Source organism: Lichenostomus cassidix, chromosome 24, assembly GCF_008360975.1.
Source record: "Lichenostomus cassidix isolate B80296 chromosome 24, HeHo_3.0, whole genome shotgun sequence".
NCBI classification, from domain to species: domain Eukaryota; kingdom Metazoa; phylum Chordata; class Aves; order Passeriformes; family Meliphagidae; genus Lichenostomus; species Lichenostomus cassidix.
Genome location: NC_139504.1, coordinates 4523148 through 4549707, shown reverse-complemented (window position 1 = coordinate 4549707; position 26560 = coordinate 4523148). Strand labels below are relative to the sequence as shown.

General features: G+C 54.2%; 2 protein-coding genes across 2 annotated transcripts in view; both read left to right on the top strand.

Annotated features, from left to right (window-relative positions):
• Nucleotides 1-3922: 3922 nt before the first annotated feature.
• On the top strand, nucleotides 3923-14153 carry OAF (out at first homolog). The gene is made up of 4 exons (XM_085081577.1): nucleotides 3923-4346; nucleotides 10422-10556; nucleotides 11027-11207; nucleotides 12672-14153. The coding sequence occupies exons 1-4, from the start codon at nucleotides 4119-4121 to the stop codon at nucleotides 12944-12946; spliced, it is 819 nt and encodes a 272-aa protein (XP_084937703.1). The 5' UTR covers nucleotides 3923-4118; the 3' UTR covers nucleotides 12947-14153.
• Nucleotides 14154-17026: 2873 nt separating this feature from the next.
• POU2F3 (POU class 2 homeobox 3) overlaps nucleotides 17027-26560 on the top strand; it is a 38804-nt gene continuing 29270 nt past the window's right edge. Inside the window, exons 1-3 of the mRNA XM_085081778.1 lie at nucleotides 17027-17312; nucleotides 21224-21277; nucleotides 21880-21948. Of these exons, the coding sequence (XP_084937904.1) occupies nucleotides 17027-17312; nucleotides 21224-21277; nucleotides 21880-21948 (409 nt within the window). The remainder of the gene's footprint in view (nucleotides 17313-21223; nucleotides 21278-21879; nucleotides 21949-26560) is intronic.

Genomic DNA, 26560 nt, shown 5'->3' with positions numbered 1-26560 from the left:
CCAGGCAGGGAAATAAACCTGGTGGGGCCAGGGCAGGGGGCAGAAATCGTGGTGATCCACAGGCAAAACCCCTGCTCTCCTCCATCCCACTCCATCCTGCTTCCAGCTCCAGCAGGGCCAGGAATGTGAAATTCCCAAATTTGATCTGTTCTGGGTGAGCAGAATGTGGTGTTGAACCTCCAGCATTGACAAACCAGGTGGGTGCAGCAGCTTTGGTGCTTCCTCCATCCATCTCCTCCTTGCTCTGACCAATCCAGGGTGCTGGGCACAGCTCGTTAGGCACAGCCTAATTAATCACCAGGGTTTAGGCTGGACATTTAGGGCTCGTGGTTGCTCTCAGGGTTTGTCCAGCCTGACTGTTTCCCTGCCCTGAGATTTAGGGGAACTCCTGCCCTGAATTCTGTCCATGGTTCCCGAGGCAAAGGCGACTTGGGATGGCAAACAGGACCTTTTTTGGAGAAGCAGAGGCAGTTTGGAGGACCTGGAGCTTCTGGGGAAGCGCTGTGGTTGTTGATTCAGTGCTCAGGGGGAACCACAAGGGTGAAGCTGTTTGTGCAGCAGCAGAGCAGTGTGGGACTGAGATCAGCTGGGATCTGTGGGGCTGAACCTGAGACCCCTGCAGCCTCCCCAGACAGGCAGGGCAGGGCTTGGGAGAGGTTTTTGCCCCTCCAAATATCTCTGGCAGCAAAGCAGCACCCAGCAAGATGCTTTTCCCCACTTCTCACCCTCCCCGGTGCAGAGTTACCCAGATTATTTCTCAGAATAAGCAGCTGGTTCACAACAAACATCCTCCCTCTTTGATGTGCTGTTGTGGTGGTTTGGAGACTTTGGTTTCGTGCTCATAAGAAGCAAACTGGCCACAGAGCTTTACTGTAAGCTGATGGGAAAGCAGCAGTAATTATTGCTCTCTGCTCCATGGGAGGGGAAACTTTGGATGTTAATGGTCTCTGGAGTATGGAGTGATTACTCACACTGGGGTGAAACAGCAGAGGGGAAAAGACATCACTTTCTTTGCTCTTAAAAGCTCCTGAGCTCAGGAGATTGGCAGGAGATAGGCTGGGCTGTGTGAAAGAGATTTCCAGCAGTCTGGGTTTGGATTAAGAGGGGAGAGGATTATTCTTTTATTTCATTTTATTTCATTTTTTAATTTTATTTTAACAACACCACGCAGGTCAGGTGCATTTCCAGAGTGGGTGAAGGGAGAAGAAGGTGCAGGTATTTATTTACTCATCCCCCCTGGCAGCACACAACTCACACAACAGCAAGTGGGTGGCAAGTGGTAAACACAGGGTGGCTACAAACATTTCGGTTTGCCTGGAAAATCCTCGTGCAGGGAAAAGGCTCTTGCAAGCAGTTTACTCACAGAGCTTGGTGTGGATGCTACAGCACTTCTCACCTCCTCTGCTCTGTTTTTCCCTGGCTCACCAGAGCTCTGAGCAAGGCTTTGAGCCCAGCCTTAGTGGGCACTGATCCCTTCCTGGCGTTCCAAGGTGCCAGTGCGACACGGAGCTTCTGTAAACGAAGTTCTGAGGTGAGGAAGAGGTATGAGGATTTGTAGTTTGGCCAAATCCGAGTGGTTTTCCCCAGGGATGGCAGAGGCACCGAGGCAAGCCCTGTGTCACTTTGCTCCCACGCGCTGCAACCTCACAGCAAAGCTCAGCCACGATCCTAGCAGCACATTTTTTTCCCCTTAACCTCATTCTCAGCCGTGGCTGAGGTATTTTAATGGAAGTTTCCTCCCAGTAAAAGGCTGCAATGTGCTCACATACCAGAAAATCCTGGCCCGGCTCGTTAACATTCAGTAAAACCGACTGCAGCCGAGGCTGTGATGTACACCGAGCTGTGGGGAATGTTTCACCTTCCCTGTGCTTCACAAAAGCTTCCAGCCACGCAGCTGCCCCAGAGAGGCAAACAGCAGAGGCAGACGAGGCTGACTGACACCAGTGAAGCATTGGTTTGCCCACTGAGAGTTGTCCTGAAGTCTTGGAGCTTCACTTGCTCTCCAGGAATTCTCATTCTTCTCTTCACCTGCTGAGCACTGTCCCTTGGCACCTTCCAGTCCCTTTCAAACCTCAGCAGAGCTCCCTGAGTGCTTTTCTGCTCCCTGCTATCTCTTAAACAGCTTCTTGCCCGTTAATTCTGTTGCCTGCCAGTGTTTTTAATCCCCTTCCAGTATCTCCTATCTGTGCATCCGTTCATTTTCGGGATTGGGATCAAACGTCCCATGCCCAGGTCAGAATTGCAATCTGCAGATTGACTCCAGAATTCCTGGCAAGCTGCTGAGCCTCGGGAAAAGCTCCCCGAGCCAAACTGCTGCTTTCCTTTGCTCCAGGAACTCCCGGGAGGAAAATAACACCACATCCTCCAAGGCAGAGAGGGACAATCCCGGATCTCCTCTCCCACCCCAGGATCCAGGGGCTCAGAGAAAACCCTGAGTGCCACAGGGATGTGGATTGCAGGTTTGGGATGAGAGGAACCCTTTGGACTGGAAGTCCTCTAAGGGTTGTTTGTGCCCACTGACCTCTTCCCTGCAGCCCCCGCTGGGATCCTCCTGGTTTTTTGCATAATCTCCTCTGAATAAATTCCCTGTGTGAGCGGGGCCTTCTCCTTTGCAGCTTTTGTCATGAGGAGCTGTCTGTGCGTTCCTACCTTGGGAGCCCTCCTCTCTTTTTGTATCCGAGCTGAGCCGCCGCTTTCCTCCCTCGTTTGCACCTCTTAACTTTCCCTTCTCTTATTTTTAGCGCCGCTATTGTCCTGAAAAGCGTTTCAAGGAGCCAATTTTGCTTGAGGGAAGCTGTGAAAATTCGGGGATGAAACTCGTGTGAGGTCACACAGAAAGCGCTGTTTGGACAAGAGCGATCTCTCTGCCTGCGAGCGTGGCTTTTATTGGTTATTTCTATTTATTTCTCTGCTCCTCCTCGCAAAGCTCTTTCTCCGAGGCGCTGATCCTGCTGCCACAGTGACCTTTGTGTTTGCAGAGAGACCTTTTGAAATCAAAGGGGCCCTTCAGCAGCATCTGCCCATCTGGAAATGATCACAGAGCCGGCAGGGTGAAGGGCAGATGGGGAGCGTTGGGAGGGTGAGCTGCAGGCTCTGAAGTACCACAGGTCCCTCATGGCTGGGAGAGAGCCTCTGAAGGTGTCCCAGTTCCATCCTCAGGGGCAGAGATGCCTCCAGCGTGGCTCACACCACACCTGTGGCGTTCAGAGCCTGAGAAATCACATCAATGTCATTTGATTTGCAGCAAGAACACGTTCAGAAAGCTCTGAGTGTATTTATTTGTCGCTGCCCTATCCCTGAAGGTGTTCAAGGCCCGGCTGGATGGAGCTCTGAGCAAGGGGAAGATGTCCCTAAGATGGGGTTGAACTTTAGGTGATCTTTAAGGCTCCTTCCAACCCAAACCACTCCGTGATCCCATGATTGGAGCTGGGTTTTGCCTAAACGCTGCCCTCCCTTCTCCTTCCCAGCTGCAGTTTGCAGCCAGCTGGGGACCCAAGGCACAGAACACAGCAGGGGCGGGCAGGAACAGAGCCTGTCTCGGTGCTCAGCTGGCAGGAGGGAGCAGGGAAAGGGCTGTGGGTGATGGATCCGAGTGTGCGGGGCTGTGGATGATGGATCCGTGCGTGCAGGACCGGGACTTTGGACGATGGATCCGCGTGTGCGGAGCCAGGGTTCTGGATGGTGGGTGCGTGTGTGCGGAACCGGGGTTCTGAATTACGGATCCGCGTGTGCAGAATCAGGGTTCTGGATGATGGATCCGCGTGTGCGGGGCTGTGGGCGATGGATCCGCGTGTGCGCAGCCAGCGCTCGGCCGCCGCTCGCCGCTCCCCCGGCCGGCCCGGCGCTGTTCCTTTAACGACGGGGCGGGCGCTGCTCGGCGGGGCCGTCCCGGGTCCAGGGGGGAAGTGACGGGCGGGGGGCGAGGGCAGAGCCCGCGGAGGGAGAGCGGGAGGGGAGCGAGCGGGCGAGCGCTGAATGAGCCGGGCGAGCGGGCGGCGCGCCGAGCCACCCCCGCGGGGCCGGGGGCGCGGCGGGGCAGCCTTCCCCCGCCGCCTTCCGCGCTCCGCCCGCGCCCCCCGCCCCATGCGCGCCCTGCGCTGAGCCCGGGGCGCGGGGGGATGCGCGGCCCGCGGGCGAGGCTGCCGGCGCTGCCCGCGCTGCTGTGGCTGGCGCTCGCCCCGCTGCCCGGCCCCGCGGCGCGGGCAGAGCTGCGGGTGCGGGTGCGGCTGCCCGGCGGGCAGGTGACGGAGGAGAGCCTGCAGGCCGACAGCGGCGCCGACTGCGTCAGCCTGGAGCTCCGGGCGGCCGACGGCGCCCTCGTCACGCTCACGGCGGATTTCAGACAGGTACGGGGCGGGGGAGAGCATCCCCGGGGGTTTTGGACAGGTCCGGAGTGCGGAGAGCATCCCCGGGGGTTTTGGACAGGGACGGAGCGGGGAGAGCATCCCCGGGGGTTCGGGCAGGGATGGAGCGAGGAGAGCATCCCCGGGCGCCGCGGTCTCTCACGGTGCAGGATGCGATCCCGGCGGGGCAGGAGGAGGGCAGAGGCTGGCATGGGACCCGCTGGCCCCTGGCACATCGCGGGAGGGTAGCTCAGGGCTTTTTGTGCACTCTGTGAGTGCTTTCTGTGGGATGAGCGCTGCGGATGGCGATCCTTCCCGTCCTCTTCCCGACCCGAGTCCATCCCAGCTGGGAACCTGGAAAACCTTGGCTGGGGGCTCCAGGAGCCAGAACTGTTTCAGAGGCATACAGAGTCCCTCGGCATGCACAGGGAAAAGTCCATCCGTCCTCTCGCACCGTCGGGGGCTTTGTCTGAGCTCTCCGGACAGCTCAGGACAGTTCACCGGGCTTGCTGTCCCCACCGCTGTCACCGGGGCTACCTCCGAGCTGAAAACAGCTGGGAAAGGATCTCAGACGGGATGGGCAGCAGTTCCCAGCTGAGTGCAGCAGCTCTGATGCTGCTGGCCGAGCTGTGAGCAGCACAGTTTTTGCACAGTCCTGCAGTTTGTGAGCAGCACAGTTTTTGCAGTTTTGCGTGGCACAGCCGGGCACGGCGCGGGGTCAGGGCGGGAGAGGCTGGGCTGGGGACATCTCACATTCCTGGCTCTGGGATGAGGTGTCCATGCTCGGCTGGAGCTCCGGGATATCTCTCTCCACGGTGCCAGGGGGTGCAGTGAGTTCCTGCGGTGGGCTCCTGCTGTTTTTTGGGGGCTCGTGTGTGATGTGTTTGACTGACAGCTGTCAGCAGCACTGACAGCAGCCTCTGCTCCCAGCCCGGAGGCGATGCTCGCCGAGCTGCAGCCCCAAATGCCACATGGGCACGGAGCATGCCAGGCCTGGCTGGATGCAGGGAACTCCTCCAGCCCAGGGAAGAGCTGTTTGCTCGGGGTGGCAAGGCTGTGTTATCTGCTTCCAACCCCCCAGCCCGGCTGTTTGCTCAGGTGGACTTTGCTTTGCAGCAGGAGGAAGCCCAGAGCCATGAGATAGGAAGGTGTTGTGTCCCAGCCTGCTGTGAACCTTGGAGCCTTTTTGCCAGCGATTGTTCTGGTGCCTCTTCCCCTTTTGGTTTTAGTCTGTCTCCTTGCAAGCCCCTCAAATGTCTCTTTTGCTCTCTGAGGTGCCAGCAGGAGCCGTGGGGATTTTGGAAGCTCCAAAATACTCCAGCACATGTGCAGGGAAGCAGCCCTGTGATTCCTGTTAAAGAAGATATTAAATAATTGCAAGGAGACATGGCACAGCAGGGAAGTGGAGGGAGGAAGGGCTTTTAAGTCTGCAGATTGCAAACTTGCACATTCCCAGGCGAGGGAAATCCAAACTCACTACAGATCCTCTAGGGAGCTCCTTAGGGAACCTGGATGTGACCTGGGCACTGCTGCTGTGATTTTTTTGCACCATTTTTAATTTGCTTCAGCTCTTGTTGAAAGCTCAGAGCTCACCCACAAACCCAACCGAGTGTGTGTCACCTCTCCTCTCCCTCCCATCCTTATTAGAGCTGAGTTTCTCCTGGGTTGGGGTTCTCTGGAGGTATCTGGAGTTCCACAGGCTAAATCCTGAGCTCCATGCATCCCCTCAGCCCCTGCTGGAGATGCTGGAAGGTTTGCAAGCATCCAACTTGCAGAAGTGCATTCCTAATCCCCATTTGCAGAGCAGCTGGGGACTCTGTGTGCTGCATGGCTTTGCTGGAAAATAGCTGGGGAAAGGCCAGGAGAGCAGAAAGGAGCTGGGAGCTCTGTGGTGTGGTGAGTAATGTGTGAGCAGGCAGCAGCCTGGCCTGGCTTCCCCCTCTGACCTGCTGCAGCTGCACCCAGACAGTTCCTGCTCTGCCCTGCTGCTCCTCTCGCCCGAATTACACAACTTCTGCTCTGCTCTGAAGGTCGTGGGGTTCTGAGCATTCCCAAAAGCAGCTGGCTTGTTGATCTGCTGCTCTCCAGCCTGCTGGTGTGGTCATGCTGTGGGCAGGATGCTGGGCTTTTTCCACAAATGATTTTTCCACTTCTCTGGCTTCAGCTGCAGGGGGTTCGTCCAAAGTCAGGGTTTTAATTATTTTTTTTTATTATTTTTTTTTCCTCTCTCTGCTGGCAATTTGTGGTTGCCAGACCAGGGGCTGGAGAAGAAAGGAGCTAAATGAGATCATTGTTCATTGCTCTGCTCTGACACTGGTGGGACTTGAGCAGTGCCTGGGGGTTCCACAGGGCTGGGATTTTCATTCCTCTGCCAGCCCTGCCTGCCCTCCAGAGCTGAACCTGGAGGAGCTGTGTCCTCAGAGCACACCAGGTCATTTTTCCCCCTTTAGTGCAGCACAAACTGGTCAGTGTGAGTTCAAACTGGGACTCGATGTTTTCTGGGCAGAGCAGGAGTGACCTTTCCTTTTCTCGCAGTTTGAAAGAAGGCAGTGAAAACACTTCTTTTTTTTTTTGTGGTCAGGCATAAAATCTATTGCAAAAAAAAAAAAAAAAAATAGTGAGGGGGCTCAGCAACCTGAAATGTTGTTTCTGATTTGAGTGGAATGATTTCACCAGTTGTTAAACACGGCCTGAGAACAAAGTGGGTGGGTTTATTTCAAGGTCGGCGCAAAGATACAGCAAAGTTTCTTTTCCCTTTTGATTGCTGGAAAAGTGGAGTTGGAAACACAAGGGGGAAAGGCTGGGTAGTGTCTTAACCCTTCCACTGCCAGTCCTTCCGGCGTTCTTGTTGAGAAAGCTGATGTTGTGTGGTGTTTTGGGGTGGTGGTGTCACAGTTTCCCCGTGCTGGGGGGCCACGTGTTAGGTGACAAATGACCATGTGACAGGAAAATTTTGTCTGTTTGATTTGGAAAGCAGGCTCTTCTCTGAACAGATACCAAAAGTAGAAAAAGAGGGATGTTCAGGGCCCTCTGGGAGGGTTCATTAAAACACCCTGGAGTTGCTCTGTAGAATCTTACTGCTCTGAAAATTTGCTTTTTACCCTCCCTCTGCCTTGATATCCCTTTAGAAATACCTTAATGTAGTAATGTCCTTTAGAGATACCTTAATAGAGTAATGTCCTTTAGAGATACCTTAATACAAGACACCAAAACTCTTCATTCCAGCCATTTCCAGAGAGAGAGAAAGGGGTTAAACCACAATCCCCACCCACCCAGGGCAGCTCAGCTGGCTGGACCCCCAGTGTGGATGCAACACCGAGCTCCCTGTGCTGTGCAAACAGAATTTTGTGGAACTCTGGCTGTGCCTGTTCCCTGGGGCAAAGGCTGCTGACAGGCTGCAGAATTGTGCCCAGCAGTGCTGCTGTCACCCCATGTCCCCAGCAGCACATCCCCTTCACCCTGTGCCACTGCAGAGACAAAAAAGGGTCCCCACAGCAGCACTGATGTCCTCGGGGGGAGAGGAATTTGGCAGGGAAAGCTGGATGGGCTGCAGGGAGGAAGGCACTGAGATGATTTATTTCCCTGGGAACTGCTTTGCTCCACTCCACGTGGAATCTCTGCTGGGCTGGGAGTTGGACCACACAGGCTGGTAAATCCCTGCTGGAATAAACCCCAGCCAGGGGGCTGAGCTGTTCTCAGCCCCGAGACTGGGTGAGGAGGGAAGATGTTTGGTGATTTCCCTGCTTCTCCTTAGAAGTAGAGGCAGGCAAATCCTGGGATTTTGGGAGCTGGGAGCTCTGATTTCCATGCTGCCTGGAGGAGCTGCTGGTTGTTCCCTGTCACCCAAACCCAGCCAGCAGCTGTCCCTGTCCCCACTCAGGGCTGAGGGTTCCCCTGAGTTCACCTTGCTCTGCTCTGCTCTGCTCAGGCTTGTTCCCTGCTGGGAAATTCTGCAGAAACCCAGAGTGAGAGGTGCTGTTTGCTGCCTTGGCTGGGGAACCACCTTGGCACTGATTCACTGATTTTCCTGCCGGGAAAGAGGTGAGGTGGTGAGGAGGGGAAGGTGTTCTCCGAGGGGGAAAAGCTTTGGTGGCTTTTTCCCTGTGGGAAGCATGGCAGGGTTTGGTTTTGCTCCACCTGAGGCTGCAGGGAGAGCAAAAACAGAAACAGAGCAAGGAAAAGGCTGATTTTGCTCAGGAGAGAGTGATAACTTCAAGGTCGCTCAGAGCCAGCTTAAGATGGGATTTCAAGGAGCCAGGTCCTTGAAAAAACAACTTTTTCTGAGCTGTTTTTTGTCTGTTTCAATGCTAGCATCTCCATTGGTGTCAATAAATGCGCTGGAAATCCCAGGCACCTGGAGTTCAGGCAGAGGGAGTTGTGAATTCCTCGTCTGCATCAGCCCTGAGAAGGAAAGAGTCGCCTAGCTGAAGGCTAATTCTTAAATAGACGGATCAGGAGGATTAATCAGCTGCTCAGCACGTTCTCATTTCACAAAAATTGCCTCCAACCTGGGAAGTACAGCACTGTTTTTAATCTCCTGCCTGTGGAGGTTTTCGGCCTGAATGCAAACCGTGGCTATCCCTGCTTGCTTCTTGCAGGCTGTTCAAAGGGAATTAGAATTAAATCCGCAGCTGAGGAATATGCCAGAGTCAGCTCCTGGTTTTGGTCTGCTCATCCCTGGGCCCTGCATGCTGTGGGAGCTCCCAGCTGGGAGCTGGAAGGCAGCTGGACTAAATGTAGATGGGGAATGTGGGTTGTTGCAGTGTCTCAGTGGGACATCTCCCCATCAAACCTCTCAAAAAAGCCCCATGATGGTTCCATAGCAATTGCACAAGAATTTTCGGTATCTCTTTCTTCTCCAGCCTCCTCCCTGTGCTGCTCTTCGTCGTGCAGCCAGCAGTTGTGCCAGCAAGATGTCTTCTGCCTTCCTGGGGGTGGAAATGCTGTTCTTGCAGCTGGCCAGATGTGCACTGGATTGCATTCCCTTTCCTCTTCTGGGCGTGGATGAGAAGGCAGGCAATAAGGAGTGGGCTCTGAGCAGGAAAGCTCAGCATGGAGAAGGGAAATGCTCCCTTCTGAGGCAGGGAGAGGCTGGGAGAAGCCAAGCTGAGGATCCATCCAGCAGGAATGGGTCGGGAGGAGATGATGGAGCAGCTGGCACAGCTCTGCTCACGGCTCTCCAGCCACCAATATCTGTGCAGCTCTCTGTGGAGAGGGCTGGCAGCAGGAGGGGCCAAAGGCAGGGATTGCTCTCCCTGTTCAGTCCTGCTCAGCCCGTGGAGTGAGATGCTCTGGCACCAAGAGGGGATGGCAGATTCCCACAGAGGGCACAGATGAAGCCAGAGCATGAACTGATCCCTGCTAGGAGATCAGTGTTTGGTGCCAGAGCAGCACACAGGGAGGTTCTGCTGTTGACCAAGGAATTCTGTCCAGGAAGTCACATGAAGTAACTGTGACTGATTTCCAAGCTGGTTTTGGAAAGGACTCCAATCCATGTCATAAAAAATGACAAAATTAGTGACCTGGACAGAATAGGAAGTCAGCTGCAGCTGATCATGACGGCTCCTTCTGCCTGTAACAATTTGATTTTCGCTTCTGTTCCACATGCTGTTGAGTTCAGGGATAAGTAACTTTTTCTCCAGGATGCCACTTGTCGAGAAGCAAGGGAGGGAAGGCAGCAGAGGAGATTTGGGACTGCTTACTCAGTGAGGCATGAGGATAATGGCTGTGTGATATTTGCTCAGCAAACCAAATGAGGCTCCTCCGAGTTTTGCTTTCCTCCTTGGCAAAGGACAGAAACCCTCAGCTGCTGGAGGTGGGATGTGACCTGGCAGCAATTTGTCCTTGCCACAGTGGGGTTGTGAAAACTCTGCATTCTCTGCAGGCAGCAGGGATTGTGCTGCAGGCTGTGGGCTGGGGTTGACCCTGGCCCCACACCCTGTGCTCAGGCAGCACAAGTATGAGACCTTTCACTTTGTTTTCAGGCTGGAGCCTCTCTCTTTGCCCCTGCCCTCCCAGGTCACCTCACTGATGGCAAAGATTTTCAGCTCTCATTCTTGGCATTTCTCTCTCCATCAGGAGGTGAAGATTTTCCGTGCCTTAATCCTGGGGGAGCTGGAGAGGGGGCAGAGCCAGTTCCAGGCGCTGTGCTTTGTGACGCGACTGCACCGCAACGAGATCATCCCCAGCGAGTCCATGGCCAAGCTGCGGCAGGTATGGAGCTCCATCCTCCCTCCAGCCAGCAATTCTCACAGTTATCCTGCCTGGATTCCCTTCCCAGGCTGTTCAGCTCTCAGACCAACCTCTGACCACCCTCCTGCTTGTGGGGTTTGGTGTTAAAATGGGTTCTTCAGTGGTATTGATGCTGAGCTAGTAATGCGCTCGAGGTTTGGTTGAGCCTCGTTTGTGTCAGGATTTAGCTGAGCCTAATTCGTGTCAGGGGTAGGTGAGTGGCCATGAAAATCCCTGTCCCAGTGAAGCCAGTGCTGATCTGGACCATTTATCAGGACAAAACATGGAGAAACCATCACAAGAAGTGGTAAACATTGTGGTTTGAGCACCAGCAGGTTTTTAAAGTGCTTTCCACCCAGGCAGGATGCAGGTGCACATCCATTCTCACATCACAGTGTGCTGCGAGGAATAAGATGTGCCCAGGATTGAAATTGTGATTATTTCCTCTGCAGAAAAACCCCAGGACGGTGAGGCAGGCGGAGGAGGTGCGAGGTTGGGAACATCTCAGCATGGACGTGGCTGTGAACTTCAGCAAGGGAGCCCAGCTGAGCTCCCACATCCACAACGTCTGCGCAGAGGCCAAGGAGGCCATTTACACCCGCGAGGAAGATGTCAAATTCTGGCTGGAGAAAGGTGAGTTTCCGTGGGTTTCCTTGGAGCTGCTGCTGTCAGCGAGCTGGCACGGTGCTGGGATGGCTCCTGCCAGGTTTCTGGGATCAGCACAGGTTGTTTTGGCTTTGAGGCACATGTGCCACCCTGCAGCAGCCTGGGTGTGAGCAGATCTCACTCCTGCTGCTGCTGCTCCCCCAGTGAACCTGATTTGGGATTTGGAAAGGAACCTTTCATCTGCTCCATCACCCAGAGGAAATACCTTGGTTTTGTGTCTTCTGGCTTGCTTTCCCTGGGGTCTTTTGTTCTCCCATGGCTCCCATTCAGATTTAAATCCCTGGAAACACTCTGTCCAACCTCCTCCTCGACCTGGGGGCTGTGCAGAGTGACCAGTGCTGGCTTTGGTGGCTCTTTCCTTTGGCTCTCCTCTGTCCAGAGTGCTGTCTGTGCTTCCTCCTCCAGGAGTGGAGAGCTCCATGTTCAAGGTGTTCCTGCAGAGCTCGGACCTGCCAGACCTTGCTTTCCTTGGGGTCTTTTGTGTTCCCATGGCTCCTATTCTGATTTAAGTCCCTGGAAACACTCTGCCCAATCTCCTCCTCAGCCTGGGGGCTGCGTGGGGATGGCAGTGCTGGTTTTGGTGACTCTTTTCCTTGGCTTTCCTCCATCCTGAGGGGATGGCTGTTCGAGGTGCTGCTGCAGAGCTCGGACCTGCCAGACCTTGCTTTCCTTGGGGTCTTTTGTTGTCCCGTGGTTCCTACTCAGATTCAAGTCCCAAATGCCCCTGAAAACCTCCTCCTCAGCCTAGGGGCTCAGTGGGGCTGGCTTTGGTGGCTCTCTTGCCCATCCTGAGCCATGTCTGTGCTTCCTCCCGCAGGGGTGGACGGCTCCATGTTCTAGGTGCTGCCAGACCTTGCTTTCCTTGGTGTCTTTTGTTCTCCCATGGTTCTTATTCCAATTTAAATCTCTGGAAACACTCTGCCCAATCTCCTGCTCAGCCTGGGGGCTGTGTGGCTCTCTTTGGTATCTCTCCCCTCCATCCTGAGCCATATCTGTGCTTCCTCCCGCAGGGGTGGACGGCTCCATGTTCGAGGTGCTGCCGCAGGGCTCGGACATGCCAGACCTTGCTTTCCTTGGGCTCTTTTGTCCTCCCATGGCTCCTATTCAGATTTAAGTCCCTGGAAACACTCTGCCCAATCTCCTCCCCAGCCTGGTGGCTGCGTGCCTCTCTTTGGTGTCTCTCCCCTCCACCCTGAGCCATGTCTGTGCTTCCTCCCGCAGGGGTGGAGAGCTCCATGTTCGAGGTGCTGCTGCAGGCCTCGGACGTGCCAGACCTTGCTTTCCTTAGGTTCTCTTGCTCTCCTGTGGTTCCTATTCAGATTTAAGTCCCAAAAGTCCCTTAAAACCTCCTCCTCAGCCTAGGGGCTCAGTGGGGATGGCTTTGGTGGCTCTCTTGTCCATCCTGAGCCATGTCTGTGCTTCCTCCCGCAGGGGTGGACGGCTCCATGTTCGAGGTGCTGCCGCAGGGCTCGGACGTGCCGGAGCTGCAGCGCTGCCGGCTGTGCGCTGACCGCTGGAAGCCGTGCATCTGCAGCTACTCGCTGAGCATCGAGTGGTACCCCTGCATGCTCAAGTACTGCCGCAGCCGCGACGCCGGCGGCAAGGTGTCCTCCTACAAGTGTGGCATCCGCAGCTGCCAGAAGGGCTACACCTTCGACTATTATGTGCCTCAGAAGCAGCTCTGCCTGTGGGATGAGGAGACTTAGAGGCAGGCCGGGCTTTGCCCCGGGGCAGCTGGTGTGCCCCAGCGAGGAGCTGGCTGCTCTGAAGGAGGAATGCTGGTCACAGCAGTGCCTTGTGCCAGGAGAGCTCTGTGTGTGCCTTGCCCCGTGGCCTCCCGTGACTCCCTCCCCTCCTGCTGTGACCAGCAGGCTCAGCTCGCTGGGTGGTGATGCTCCCCGGGAGCAGGAGATGCAGGTTTTGGGGTGAAGTGCAGGGAAAGGAGGTGCTGCCCTGCTCTGGAGCTGGAAGGGGCAGTGAGCATCCTCGAGCTGAGCAAGGGGAAGGCAGAGAGAGGATCTTGCTGACCTGGGTGGCTAAACATTCTCTGAAGAACACCCCTGGCTGCCTTCGCCACCTCCTGGTGACACAACAACGGGGAAAAGGCTGATTTTTGGGACCACTAAACAAGGAAGGTTTGAAGCCCAGCCAAAGCAAGAGCCTGCCTGTAGCTTTTCCTAGTGCCTGACTGGCTGTTATATCCCCCTGTGGACAGAGGATACAACGGGGGGATATAGCCCAGCATCTTGTGCCCCTGAAGGGCTGCTAATTAGGGCTCTAATTAATCCCTGTTTAGACTAGTGAAGGCCCAACTTTTTGTGTTGGTCTTGTGACTCTTCCACTGAGAAAGAACCATCTGGAGACTGGTGAGTGCCACTAACACCCCGAGGGGAGAGGAGGATCCCAGGTGGGTTTTGAAGAAGACAGGATTCTACATCCACGTCCAGTTTTCTGTCCTGCTCTGCCAGCTATTCACAAGAAGCTCTTAAATAACTGTACTGCTTTGCTGTGCCTTGGTTTTCCCCATATGTTAAACAGGGATGACACCATAGCTGTCCTTGGCCCTGGAATATTCCTGGAGGGATCAAAAAGCACTGGAAGTGCTTTTTTTCCATTCAAATTGGAACAAACATATAGGGGAGGGAAGCTCTTGGGATCTTTAGGAACCCCTGTGCCTCCTGGTGAAAAGCCTTCACAATGTGCCTTTTTGCCTAAAATACAGGAATTTTTGACAAAAAAAGAAAAGAAGAATTTGGTCACAATTATTTTTGTATTGATCACTTGATGGGGAGGGGGGAGAAGGGAAAGGTATTTTAATATTGGGACATGAAGTAAAACACACTTGAAATGATTTTTTTTTAAAACAAATTATTTATCATTTGTAAGGTAAAAATAAACTGATTTTGTAAAGCATCCTTGGCCTAAGAGTTTTGTTGTGCATGATGCTCCAGTTTGGGCTCCTGATTAGGAGTTTTCCCTTTGTGGGTAAGTCTCAAACCTGCATCTGGTGTAGAGCCATGGGTGGGGGGAGAGCATCCAGGAATTTTTGGCATTCAGCAATGAGATCTTGCATCTCAAACACACCATCCTTTCAGATCCTCCATCCCAAGAAGCTTGGAGTTCAATCTCTGATGAAAAAACCCATGAGGAGAAGCAGTTCCTGGGGTTCTGGGGATTCCTCCTCTCTCCAAGGAGTTCCATGAGGTTTCTCGGTGCAGTAAATACTCCTGGTGAATTCCTCTGCAGCTCCAGCTGATGAGGGCAGCACTTCTGAGCCAGCCCAGAGCTCCTGGTGGCTGCTGGAGGGAGAAACGTGGAGCTCTGATTCCCTCTAGTGTGGAGAATGCAGGGATGGGATGAGAACTTCCAGCTTTTCTCCACCCACCACCAGTTCACCCTTTTCTGGGGAAGGGGAAACAGGGATTTGTTCTCTGCTGTCTCAGCTCCTGCTGCAGCAGGACACCGTGGGGTTTTGTCATTTCCCCAGGGGTTAAACCCAGCTCCGGGGCAGGCGAGCTGTGAGCAGGATGGGAGAGAATTCCAGGGATTGCAGCTCATTCCCACTGCCGCCTGCACGGAGATGCTGGGAGGAACACCAGCTCGCTCTGGGAGCGGCGGGTGGCATCCCAGCGACCCTCGAAGGGCTTTATTTTGTCATTTCCCGGGCTCTGGAGCAGCCAGGAGCCGCTGCAGTTCCGCGGCATCCAGCAGTGGGTGCTGGCGGAGCGCGGCTGGCGGTGTCGGGATGATGTCGGGATGATGTCGGGATGATGTCGGGACAGCGATGCTCGCGGTCCAGCCAGTCCCCGCAGGGTCGCAGGATGTCCCCAGCCCTGCCGGAAGAGAACGCGGGGGATTTTTTGCAATGTCTCCCTGCAGTTTGCACTTCCAAAGGCCATATCCCATAAATCAGGGGTTGTCTGCAGAGCTTCCTTCGAGAGGGGAACGAACAGGAGGAGAGGAGGAGAACGGACAGGTCATTGATGGCCACAGGGGAAAAAAAACCAGCGCGTTTGGTGGTGTCTGGGAGTGATTTTAGCAGTGAACAGAGAACAACCAATTCTGCCTTGCCTGATAATCTTATTTCCACAGAAGAAAGACGGGATGAGCTGTGATCCATCCCGTTTTTAATAAGAATGTATTTTCTCTTGCCCATCACCAAAGCTCAGCGTACCCAGGGCACGGGCTTTGCTGCCATAGCTGTTTGGCTAGAAAACCACCTGAATATTCAAAATTTTCCCGCTGTTTCGTTGAGTACAAAATAATAGCCAGGAAAAAAAGTCATTCCTATCTGTGTTTGGGGCCAGGAGAGGGCACTGGTGCCCTGCTCGTGGCCGGGACAGCATCCCTGCCCGGAGGATGCCCGGGATTCCTGTCCGGCTGGAGATCCCTTCCTGGGAAAAGCGCACGGGAAAAGCGCCAGGAAGAGCAGAGAGAGAAGAGAAAACTCCTGACTGGCGAACAAAAGGTGCTCTGATGTGGGGGAAGGAGAGCTGCCGTGGTCCCCAGCCTTTCAAGCTGGCTGCGAGCCACCAGCAAATAAATTCCCGTTTGACGCAGTGAAGACACGCGATCACGTCAGCCTTCAGGATGGGGAAAACCCAGACAAAAACACTAGAAAAAGAGAGCGGCAGCTGCCCGGGAACGCCCCAGGGCTCAGGGGCTGGGTGGCTGGACGGGCTGGGGCTCGGTGGCAGGAGTCACCCCGTGTCACCTCGCTGCTTCCTGGAGGCAGAAATGTCCCCTGCCCTGGAAGTGTCAGTCCGAGCCGGGAACCCCCAGCTTCCCTCCGCTTTTTCCTGGTCGGAGTTTCATTTCAGGGGATGTCCTCCCTGACCATGCCGCGGGCAGCTCCGGCCTGGGGTGGAGGTGAGGCTGGAGATCCTGCCCGCCCACCCATCCCATCCCATCCCTTCGGAGAAACCTGTCTTTCCAGGGAGGGAGAGCGGCATGTGGGAAAGCCGAGAGCCCTGGAACGTGAATTACCCAGCGAGAGATGAATGTGTGATAGCTTGTACCTGGCAGCTACTAATTGAGCGTTAACGCTTTCAGCGGGGCTTGGAGGGCAATGGAGCTCGGCCCTGTCACACGGCTGTCTCCAGGGCTGCTGGGGTCACCGGGGTGCCACACGGCAGGGACAGCGAGCAGCTGGCTGGGTCGCTCGGGGTGGCTCTGTCCCTGTCGCAGCACAGAGCGTGGGCTGAGGCTCTGGCCTCTGGCTGCTTTCTGCAGAAGGAGCCAACATTAGGGGATTTTTTCTTGCCTGGCTTCTCTGGAAGTTGGTAAATAGTGCAGTTTGGAACAGCGGGATGAGGAGGAGGAGGAGGAGGTGGCTGCCACTTGTTAGGGGACAACGATGGACCCTACAGAGCACGTGTTGGGCGATGGGGTCTCCATGTGCCACTCCTCTTCATCTCTAGCCAAGCCAGGCTTCTTTTCTGCTTTTAACTTTCCTTTTTGTGCTGTTTCACGTAGCACGGAGGTTCAGCCCAGGCTGGCAGCACACAGCCCCAGTGCCACGGGAGCAGCCAGGGTTATCAGAGTGCCCAAAAAGCTCTGGTCCTTCACTGCAACACCTCCCCGCAGGGTGCTGGGTGCCTCGGCCTCCCCGAGCGGGGCACAGGAGGGGATTTTGGGGCAGGTGCTGCGGTGCCTTAGCGCGGCCGAGGGCGGGCGGAGCGCATTGCCTTCCTTCCTGCCCTCCTTCCCACCCCACCCCGCAGCCTGGCAGCGCTGCAGGGACTCATCCATTCCCGAGTTACTAATATGCAAATGGGCGCTTTTGCATGGGCCTGACGCCAAGCTGCTGGGTGTCAGGGCACCCGAGGGAGCCGGAGGTGGGGCGAGGCGTGGCACCGAGCCGCATGCTCACCTGGCCCTGCATGGCAACAGGCAATGGAGCTCTAGGTCCCTTCGGCAGCGGACCCACGGCCGCTTCGAGAGGCAGCGGGTGGCAGAGGAGGGAGGGCAAACTGGCAGCCCCTGGCAACCTGGGGCTGACGGCAGGAGGCTGGGCACACCGCGGATTTCCCCCCGCCGGCAGGATGGTGAACCTGGAGTCCGTGCACGCAGGTAAAGGGCAGCGGGAGCACCGCGACCGTGGGCTCGGCCGGGAAATGGGGTTGTTCTGATGGCCGTGACCTTCCCTCGCTGCTTTCCCTCCTCTTTGCTCCCGCTGGGGAGTGCCAGCATTCCTGCCCGGGGATGGATGCTGCCCTGGTGTGTTTGGGGGCTGCCAAGCCGTGCCCGCAATGTGGGAGCAGCGCTGCCGCTGCCAGACCCAGCGCGGGTTAGGGAGCAGCTCAGAGCTCCCTCGGGTGCCTGGAAAATGAGTGTTTAGTGCCCGACGTGTGGGTCCTGTCATCGGGGTAAAGCTGGAGGAGGGAGAAGGGATAAATCCACCGAGGGATGCGGCGAGGGTGGAGGGAGAGGGGCGTGTGTGAGAGGGTGAGATGGGACATGGGCTGAGAGGAGAAAAGTTCACGGCAAAGAGGGAAAAGGAGGGAGGAATGAATGAGGAGGGAGCTGAGGGAGGCTGGGTTGAGTCAGGAATGAATGAACAGGGACACTGGGGAACTCCTTCCAGTGGGTCTGAGCCAGAGGTGCAGCTCAGGCAGTCTCACAGCCCCTCCGAGCAGCCCCTGCCCTGCAGAGAGCTGGGCGAGCAGAGCAACCCCTGCCAAAGCCCCGGAGCTGTGCTGAGCCCCTGGCAGAGCTGCCTCAGCTCGCTCCCGGGCCAGGAGCACATCCCGGGCACACGGGGCTCAGGGGACACCGCAGCGCTGCCAGCTAGATGCCAACAGCCCCATCCCGGCACAGGCAGCAGGATTTTGGGATACAGCAGCCACGTGTGCTGTTAGTGACTTTGGTCGCGGGCTTTGAGCAGCACGGAGCGCTCCGCTCGGAGGGGAGGGAGGATGCATCCATCACTCCGTGCCGGGCTCGTTCCCTGGGCTGTCCCTGTGGGATTCCTGCTGTCCAGGGCTCACCTGAGGGTCTGTGCTCAGGGCTGGCAGCCCCTTCATGAGCCCCGCGGCACACAGGCCTGCAGGGCGAGTTGCAGCGATGCCACCACCGATGCCAGCGGCAGTGGCACGGCAGAGGCGGCCAAACCTTTGTTCCAACCCCTGCCCGGCTCTGGGATGCCTCAGCGGCCAGCAGCACCCCCGGATGGGCTGGGGAGCCCTGGCCACGAGGAGAGGCAGGCGAGGAGGGAAGGCTCGTGGTCTTGGCTCGGGCTGTGAGCCCGACTGGTCGGAGCACCTGCGCTGGGTGTGCTTGTGTTGGTGTCTCTTGGGGACGCGTCCCCCGCAGGCTCCAATCCACCCATCCACCCATCCGCCGCGCTCGTGGGCGACTCTCTTTCTTCATGAGAAGATTCCCCAGATCGATACCGTGCCCTCTGTCAGGGCCGGTGGCATGGCTCCCAGGCTGGATTTGGAGCTGTGGGTGCGTGCAGAGCTTCCACTCCCCCGAATCATCCCCCACTGCTCCCAGGCTGGAGCTTTGAGGAGTTCTTTTGGAAGGAAAAGGAGCCCAGCACAGGTGGGAAGGGGTTTTCCACCCCTGTACAAACTCAGTTCAGTTTTGGGGTCGCTGAAGAGCTTTGAGGTCCCTCTGTATCAAGCTGCTCGCAGAGCTGCGCTCAGTTTTCACCCAAGTTCTTATCCCGGAGGTTTTTTCCACCTTTAATGATTTTAAGAGAAGACACAGGCCCCAGAGGTGCTCCTCAGGCTCCACACACCTCCCTGCTGGGTGCCACCACCCCCTCCCCAGGCATTTTGGATATTCCACCTCCCCGCAGCCTCCAGAGGGTCTGAAGCACCTAAAGCCCAGAAAACTCCAGGTGATTCTCCCAGCCAAGCCGAGCTCCCCCTCCTCCACCACCGGATTCCACCCCGAAAGCCATCAGGCTGGTTCACCCTTGGCCCCGACAGCTACCGGGAATAAGGGCTTGGGAAAGGCTTTATTTGCTGACACCGTTTGTTTCGGCAAAAATAGAAATGCAGATATATCCCCGGAGAAGTGTCTGCACCGGCAGAGCTCCTTTGGTCTGGCTGAACCACCCAGGCTGCCCCTGCTCTGGTGGGGAGCTGGGGCAGAGCAGCACATTTTTAATATGGCCCTGGCCGCTGTGGCGGCTCCTAATAGGGCTGTGGTTAGGAGTTAGGCAGTCCTAAGCCGAGTTATTTTTCCCAGAGAGGTTTTTTTGGTTGGTTTTGGTTTTTTTTTTTTTTTTTTTTTTGGGTTTTGTTTTTCCAAGCCTGATTATTCTCTGTGTATTGCTAAGCTGGCAAAGCTGGGGAAGGAGCTGGACTCGCAGCCCGCCTCGTCTGGAGGTGTTTTTTTGGATGGAGCAGGGGTCGAATTCGGATTTGGATAGTTCTGGAAGCGTCTTGGGTGTCCGTAAAAAGGTGTTGGCTACACTTCTATTAGAAAGCAATTGTTCTGTGTGTCTGTTCCTTGTTCCCAAGGACCCCTTGGTGGATGCTGGTGCTTCACTGCTGCCCACAGGGACACAAAAGCTGGCCCTAAACATCCCAGAGCAGCAGGCAGAATTTCCCATTTCTCCCCGTTTATTTTTCCTCTTTTCCCCCCACAAGATATTCAGGCTGTAATAACTCCCGTGCACATTTGTAAGGGGAGTTTGAGCCTCGCTGAAAATCAAATTCCTGTGCTCCCTGCATGGGAATCCCAGGGCATCTCCTTATCTCCCGACTCCGGGAGGAGGGGATTTACCTGGTGGATAACATGATATGCAATCAAGGTGTAGCAGCAATTCCTCCTTCCCTCCCCACCCACCCCACTTTTCACGGCAGAGGGGTGTGGGGGGTCACTCCTGAAAGGGGGACAGAGATTTTCATGCTTTGCTTCTCTTCCCTTCCTCAGCTCTTGCTCTCTTGGGAATTAAATATTTTCTTTCCCTGATTTTATTTTTTTTAACAATCTTTTTAGGCTTTCTCACCAAAGCAAGCACCAAATTTCTGCAGGCTTTTAGATTTTTTTTTTCCCTTCCTCTATTTTATGAGAACTTGCCTCTTTTTTTTTTTTTTTTCTTAAATACTTTTTGGCAGGCAGCAAAACTTTGTGCTTTGTAGATTGCCTAAGTTAGGGTCCCTTGGCAGTGGTACAAGACAAGAAGATGTTTATAGCTGATGGTAATTACTCTTCCTGCAGTAGAAATGCTTAGAAGCCCCACTAAACGTTCATGTCTTAATTGCAGAGGGTTTATTTGAAGGGGAAAAAAAAAAATCCCACAACTCTTTTCTCCCTCCTTTTCCCCCTCACTCCTTAATATAATTTAAGGAAAGGAAGTTTCTGAAGTATGTGAAAGTTTCTGCACTCTGGAATAAAATCCTGATTTTTTTTTTTCTACCTTTATTCATTTGCTGGAGAAAGTTTCAAACTTTTAACTTGATCAAAGCTATGAAATCTTGGCCAAAAAAGGAGATTATACTTTGGGAAAAGAAAACCTGCACACACACACACACAAAGCCCTGCCTGTTTTGGTGTGAGCACCAGAGGGAAATGGGGATAAAATCCAACGGGGCTTGGAAATAACAAAAGGTGGATATGGGGAAGAGGAAAAGGTTTGCATGATGCTTTTAGGTGGCTTCCACCTGCCTTCCCTGCCCCGGCAAAACCACAGCAAACACTGGCCCAGCTTCCCTGCTGTTGTTATTCCCCGATGCAAATGGGAAGAGTCTGTGGCCGGGATTGGCTGCAGGAAGCACATGCAAATCACTCGGGTCTTCATAAAAAAAAATATTACCTCCTTTTTTATTTTTTTTTCTAATTTTTTTGCCCCCCGAACTAGCCTGGAAACGGTTAAAATTGCCATGGGGAGGGTGGAAGAGCTGAGGGGGTGTCCATCTGAATTTGAATAGATTTCCCCCCTTCTGCCACCGCTGTGCCCTTGGCCTCTGTGAAGGAGGAGATGAGTGACCCGGTGTGAAGCTGACCATTGCCACCTTCTCTTGCAGCTGTCCCCGAAGGAGAAAGTGGCCCCGGGTGTGGTGGCAGTCATCACTTCAAGGGTAAATGACCGATTTATGGGTGTGGGTGAGGCTGGGGGGAGATGGGCAGGAGCTGGGTGGGTTGGGGACAACAATTCGGGGCAGGGCAGCTCCTGGGTGATGGTGAGGGATAAATCACGGGCAGAGAGGGGTGGTGGGAAAATCAAGTTGAGTGTGAGGCATTTCGAGGGACAGGGAATGGATTGGGCAGGAAGCTGGAGGGATCTCCTGCTTCTCCAGGTGAGGGAGGATGGAGTCAAAGTGGGACCACCAGAGCAGCTTTGGGAAGCCTGGACGGGGCTGGGGGAGAAACCAGCGGGGCTGGGGGGCTCCTTGGGGCTGAACCCACCCTTTTTGGGAGGGCTGTGAAGGGTGAAAACCCCGCAGCACACTGGGGAGGGGGACAGCAGTGAGGGGAGGGCTGCAAGGAGCAACAGGAGGGAAAGTGCATCCTCAGAGCTGATGAATATTCTAGTGCCTGTATGTTGAGGAATCAGAAATTTGAAAGTCTGATGGTTTATTATAATTACACACATTCATTTGTGCTGTTTAGTGGAAGCCACATGTGCCTGTTGCCTGGGACTGTGACCTGTTATTAAAATCAGTTGTGCCTCCTTTTCCAGAGATCAAGATGAGCGGGGATGCGGCAGATTCCACAGACACCAGGCACGAACCTGACCAGGTGGAGCCAGGTAAGGAGGGTCTGGGGTGGCAGGGGCACCAGAGGGAGGGGAAAGAAAAGAAGGAAAAAAAAAAAAAATTGGAATGTAGGTGCTGGAAGTTTCTGCCGTGCTTTGCTCGGCTCCTGTTGCTGCTCTTGCAGGCAGCCTGGGAGTTGGGCAGGAATGTGCTCTGGGCTAGGATTGCGTTGGTATCTTGATCAGCCATGCAAGATCCCTGCTCGGTGACAGCAGCGAATCCCTGAGTGCCTCCCTGATGTCCTCAGTGGGTTTGACATGGAAATTCGCTCACGCCCTTTGCCAGAGGAATAATGGCTTTGGAATGGTCTTGGTGTGTTCGGCTCGGCTCTGGATCACACAGGGGTTGTGCCAGGAGCTTTTCCTTAGGGAAAACAGCCTTTTTTGGGCCCTGTGTGTGTGTGTGTGTGGAAAAATGGGAGGGACTTTGGGAATAATCAAATCCGGTTCGGTGGTTCCTGCAGAAAGGGATTGGGAGGCGTGATTGGGTTCCTCATCCCACACCTGACGCTGTGCAGCTCCTCCGAGGAGCTTCGATATTCCTTGGATCTGAAAAGCTGAAGCACAGGGTGATCCTTTGAAGATGCCAGCGCTGGTGTGAAGGTTGATCCCTGCCAGGTGTGACAGGCACCAGAAAAATCGGGTTTGTGTTTTGGGGCATCACTTCCCACCGCGCTGCCTGGAGGGAGATTTGAATACAAGGGCTGAGCTCTGTCATTTCCCCAAGGCCCATGGTCACATCCCTTTCTAGGCAAATGAGCGAGAATAAGAAATCGTTTTAGCACCCACTAGGTACAGCAAATTGGGATTACTAAAAGCTGCGCTATAGGCTTGGAAATCAACACCTTTTTAAAGAAGAGCTGGTGGAGAAAATGTGGAAGAATCGATTGTTTGAAGAGCCCTAAGCTTGGGCCAGGGGGATGTGTGAGAGCAGGTTAAAACTTTGCATGGAAAGGTCTTCCTGGTTCTCCTTTACTGATATCACTTGAGATAACTTGGACAAAAATGAGATTTTGGGTAAGCCAGAGAATTTGATGTTTGAAACGGACTAAACCCACCCGTTTATTTTGAAATCCTCTGTGCTCTTGGCTGTTAAGCTGAGTTATTTGCCATGACCTAAAGCAGAGATAAAATCTGTTTCTATTCCCATCCATGAACTCTGATTGACTTTGGCCAGCTCAGCTCCTGCTCGGGGCTCTCCCATCACCCCAAGTTGGGGTTTGAGATAAACAAGCAACAAACACATCCCCAAATTCCCAAGCTCTCCAAAAAACCCTGCCAGCTGTCACAGGGCCTTGAATTGGGAACCTGAGACCCCTGGAATATTTGGCGCTCATTAATGGATGGCAGGGTTAATCAAGATCAGGGACGATGGGTATTTAATTATTCTGGTATTGGCTGTTACGAAATGCAGTGGGAGGCTCTGGCTGCTGCTGTTGGAGTCAGAAGTGTTAAACCAGAAGCTGGCACCGCATTTGGCTGGATAAAATACGGGGTTTTTTTTTTTTTCAACTTGAGCATCCCAGACAGCCATTAGCGCGAGCTGCAGCACCTCTTTTTAGTGGTAATTGAGAAAAGAAAGCAGAGCAGCGAAGTCAATTTGTTTGAAAATAACAAAAATGTTCGGCGGCAGCGTTGGCTGTGCCCTCGGAGCCTTCCAATCAAGCAGGGAAATCAGGGCGAGTAAATCGCCTTCATTTGCAAAGAGTGGCACAAAGAACCTGCTTAAATCGCTTTTTTTTTTAGTTTTTTCTGAGGCTATCCCGGCGATCTCGGGTTCTTCAGGGAGGGGAGAACTGCAGAGGGTCGGGAGCATCCCAGGGGTCCCCAGCAGCAGCAGCAGCCACAGTCACCCTTTGGGGACACCTTGCAGGACCCTCGGAGGGTGGCATCGCTCTCTCACCTGCGCAAGGTGTTCACCCAAACCCTCTCAGCGCCTTCCCCGCGTTGTTTTCTCCCCTCTCCCAGCGCATTCTGTTTATAAACAACAAAGCTCCCTTTGTGCCGCGCTTCCCGGGAAGTTTTTATGTTCCTCTGCACGCATTGTTAGAGGAATATTTACTGCAGCTCCTAATAGCGGAGTGTTTTGGTTACCTGCTTCATGTGGGGAAAGGCTGTTTTCTGATGACTCATTAATTGAATTTCCCGTTTCCTACTGAATTAGGCCAATCCACGCGGCTCCCCAGGAACATCATTCCCCCTCCCAAAGGAGAGGTCTGGTAGCAAATTAATAAAGCCTAGAAATCCTTCTTGGAGCAAATATCCAAAGGTCTTTCATCACCAAAAGATGCGGGCTGGCTCCGAGAAGAAATGAAAAAAAAAAAAATTGAAAAAAAAAAAAAAAAAAGGAATTGGGTGCCAAAATGCTTTTGTAAACCAAGCCCTTGATCTAAAACTGATGCCTAAAGATCTGATGGGAAGTGTCAGTAGCAGAAGCATAATCTCATCCTTTCATATCCCCGCCAATTCCAGGCTGAGAGGTGGGGGGAAAAAAGGGTAATTTGGGGCATTGTTTTACTTTGAGAGCATTTGAAATAATTGCGGGGGGTTTTCTTTTTTGAGAAAAATTTTAAAAATTGTTCGCCTTTCGTGGGAGGTTAGGAAAGCTCAGTGCTTTGGGGTTTTTTTTGTTCTTTTTATCCACACCAATTTCATAGAAAATGTTTCAGGGCTTTCAGAAAAAATATTCTCCAGAAAACCGCGTGGGTTTGATCCCAGATCGATTGGTTAGAGTGAAATTTTGCCATTTTACAGGAAGATATCACTAAAATTTTTTTTTAAAATGTAAGGGGTTGAAATCTAAGGGGTTGAAATTATCCCAGCCGTGCGAATCTTAATCCTTAATTTTTAATTTTTTTTAATATTTTAATGGTGTGTGTGAGGGGGAACAGGCACCGGTTGCTCCCACCAGGGGTTGGTTTGCCTTCCCCATCACCCAGGGGATGTGGGGCAGCCTGACCATGGAATTATCCCTGTGCTCCGAGGGTCCTTTTCCCCTTTTTCCTCATCATGGGATAATCCCTGTGCTCCGAGGGTCCTTTTCCCCTTTTCCCTGCGCGATCCCCAGCCTTGGCACCAGGCTGAGCTCCCAGCCTTGACTCCATGGGGGGTAATGACAAGCAGCGAGTTTTCTGCTTGGCTCGGAGCTCTTTTCATCTTTTTTAAACTGATGAAAGCCATGCCAGCAAGCTCCGGGTTGATTTTTTTGATGGGAACTGTGGGGGCTTGGCACCGCCGAGTGTCGCCCCTGGTCCTGCAGCCCAGGGGCAGAAATCTCCCCCTTCTTGTGGTTTATCTGAGCCCTCGCTATCTGATGCAACAAAACGCTGAGGTGGGACTTGCCCCTGTCTGTCTGTTTGTTTGTGTCAGACACTTGTTCCCCGCTTATCTCCCCCATCAAAACAGGTTACACCAAGCCGAGCTACTTCCCTTTGATTTCATCGGTTGAGGCGATGGGGGGGAAGCCAAGGCTTTTACAAAAAGGGCGATAGGGAAGCGCTTCAAACACAACCGTGGGGAACTGGGTAGCTGCAGGCGCCCCGAGCATCTTCCCTCTCTCTCCACGCCCTGCAAGCCGGGGAGCTGGCCGGGCTGCCCGAGCACGGGTGGGTGTGCTGGGCACTATGGGGTGCCCTGTGGGGTGTCCTATAGGGTGTCCTGTGGGGTGTCCTATGGAGTGTTCTATGGGGTGTCCTATGGGGTATCCGATGGGGTGTCCTATAGGGTGTCCTATAGGGTGTCCTATGGGGTGTCCTATGGGGTATCCGATGGGGTGTCCTATGGGGTGTTCTATTGGATGTCCTATGGAGTGTTCTATGGGGTGTCTATGGGGTGACCAATGGGTGTCCTATGGAGTGTCTATGGGGTGTCCGATGGACAGCCCGCTGCCCTGGGGGTGGTTAATGGGATCTTAAATTAATGTTTAATGGGTTGGCTGACCCCCGGGGTGGATGGGCAGGGGTTGGTGGAGCTCTGGCCTCTTGGTGGCCATGTTGTGTCATCCTCCCAGCTTGGGTGAGTCCTCTGAGTGCTGTAGAATCACAGGAAACCCTGAGTTGGGAGGAATCATCCAGTGCAGCTCCTGGCCCTGCAGACACCCCAACAATCCCACCCTGTGCATCCCTGGGAGCATTGTCCAAATGTCCCTGGAGCTCTGGCAGGTTTGGGAATGTCACCATTCCCTGGGGAGCTTGGCCAGTGCCCAGCACCCTCTTTTCCTAATATCCAACATATCCCTGCCCTGATACAGCTCCAGCCATTCCCTCAGCTCCTGTCACTGTCACAGAGAGCTGCAGTGATGAATTCTGCCCTCAGTGTCCCCTGGAGAGAACAATAATGCAGCTATCTTCTCTCTGAGAGTAGGAAAGACCTTCCCTTTGAACCTCCAGCAAATCAAGCATGGAGGGTCTGTGATGCATCTGCTCCCGAGTGTCCCTTCTGAGGGATGTCACCTGCTGTGACATCCATCCCTGCGGATGGCATTCTTGCCCTGCATCCTCGATTTCAGCCTGTGCCTGAAGGATGGCAGCAAGGGACACCTTCCTCTGCTGCTGCCACAGGACACTCAGCTCCCCTGGCAGTGGAGCAGAGGAGGGAATTCTGAAAC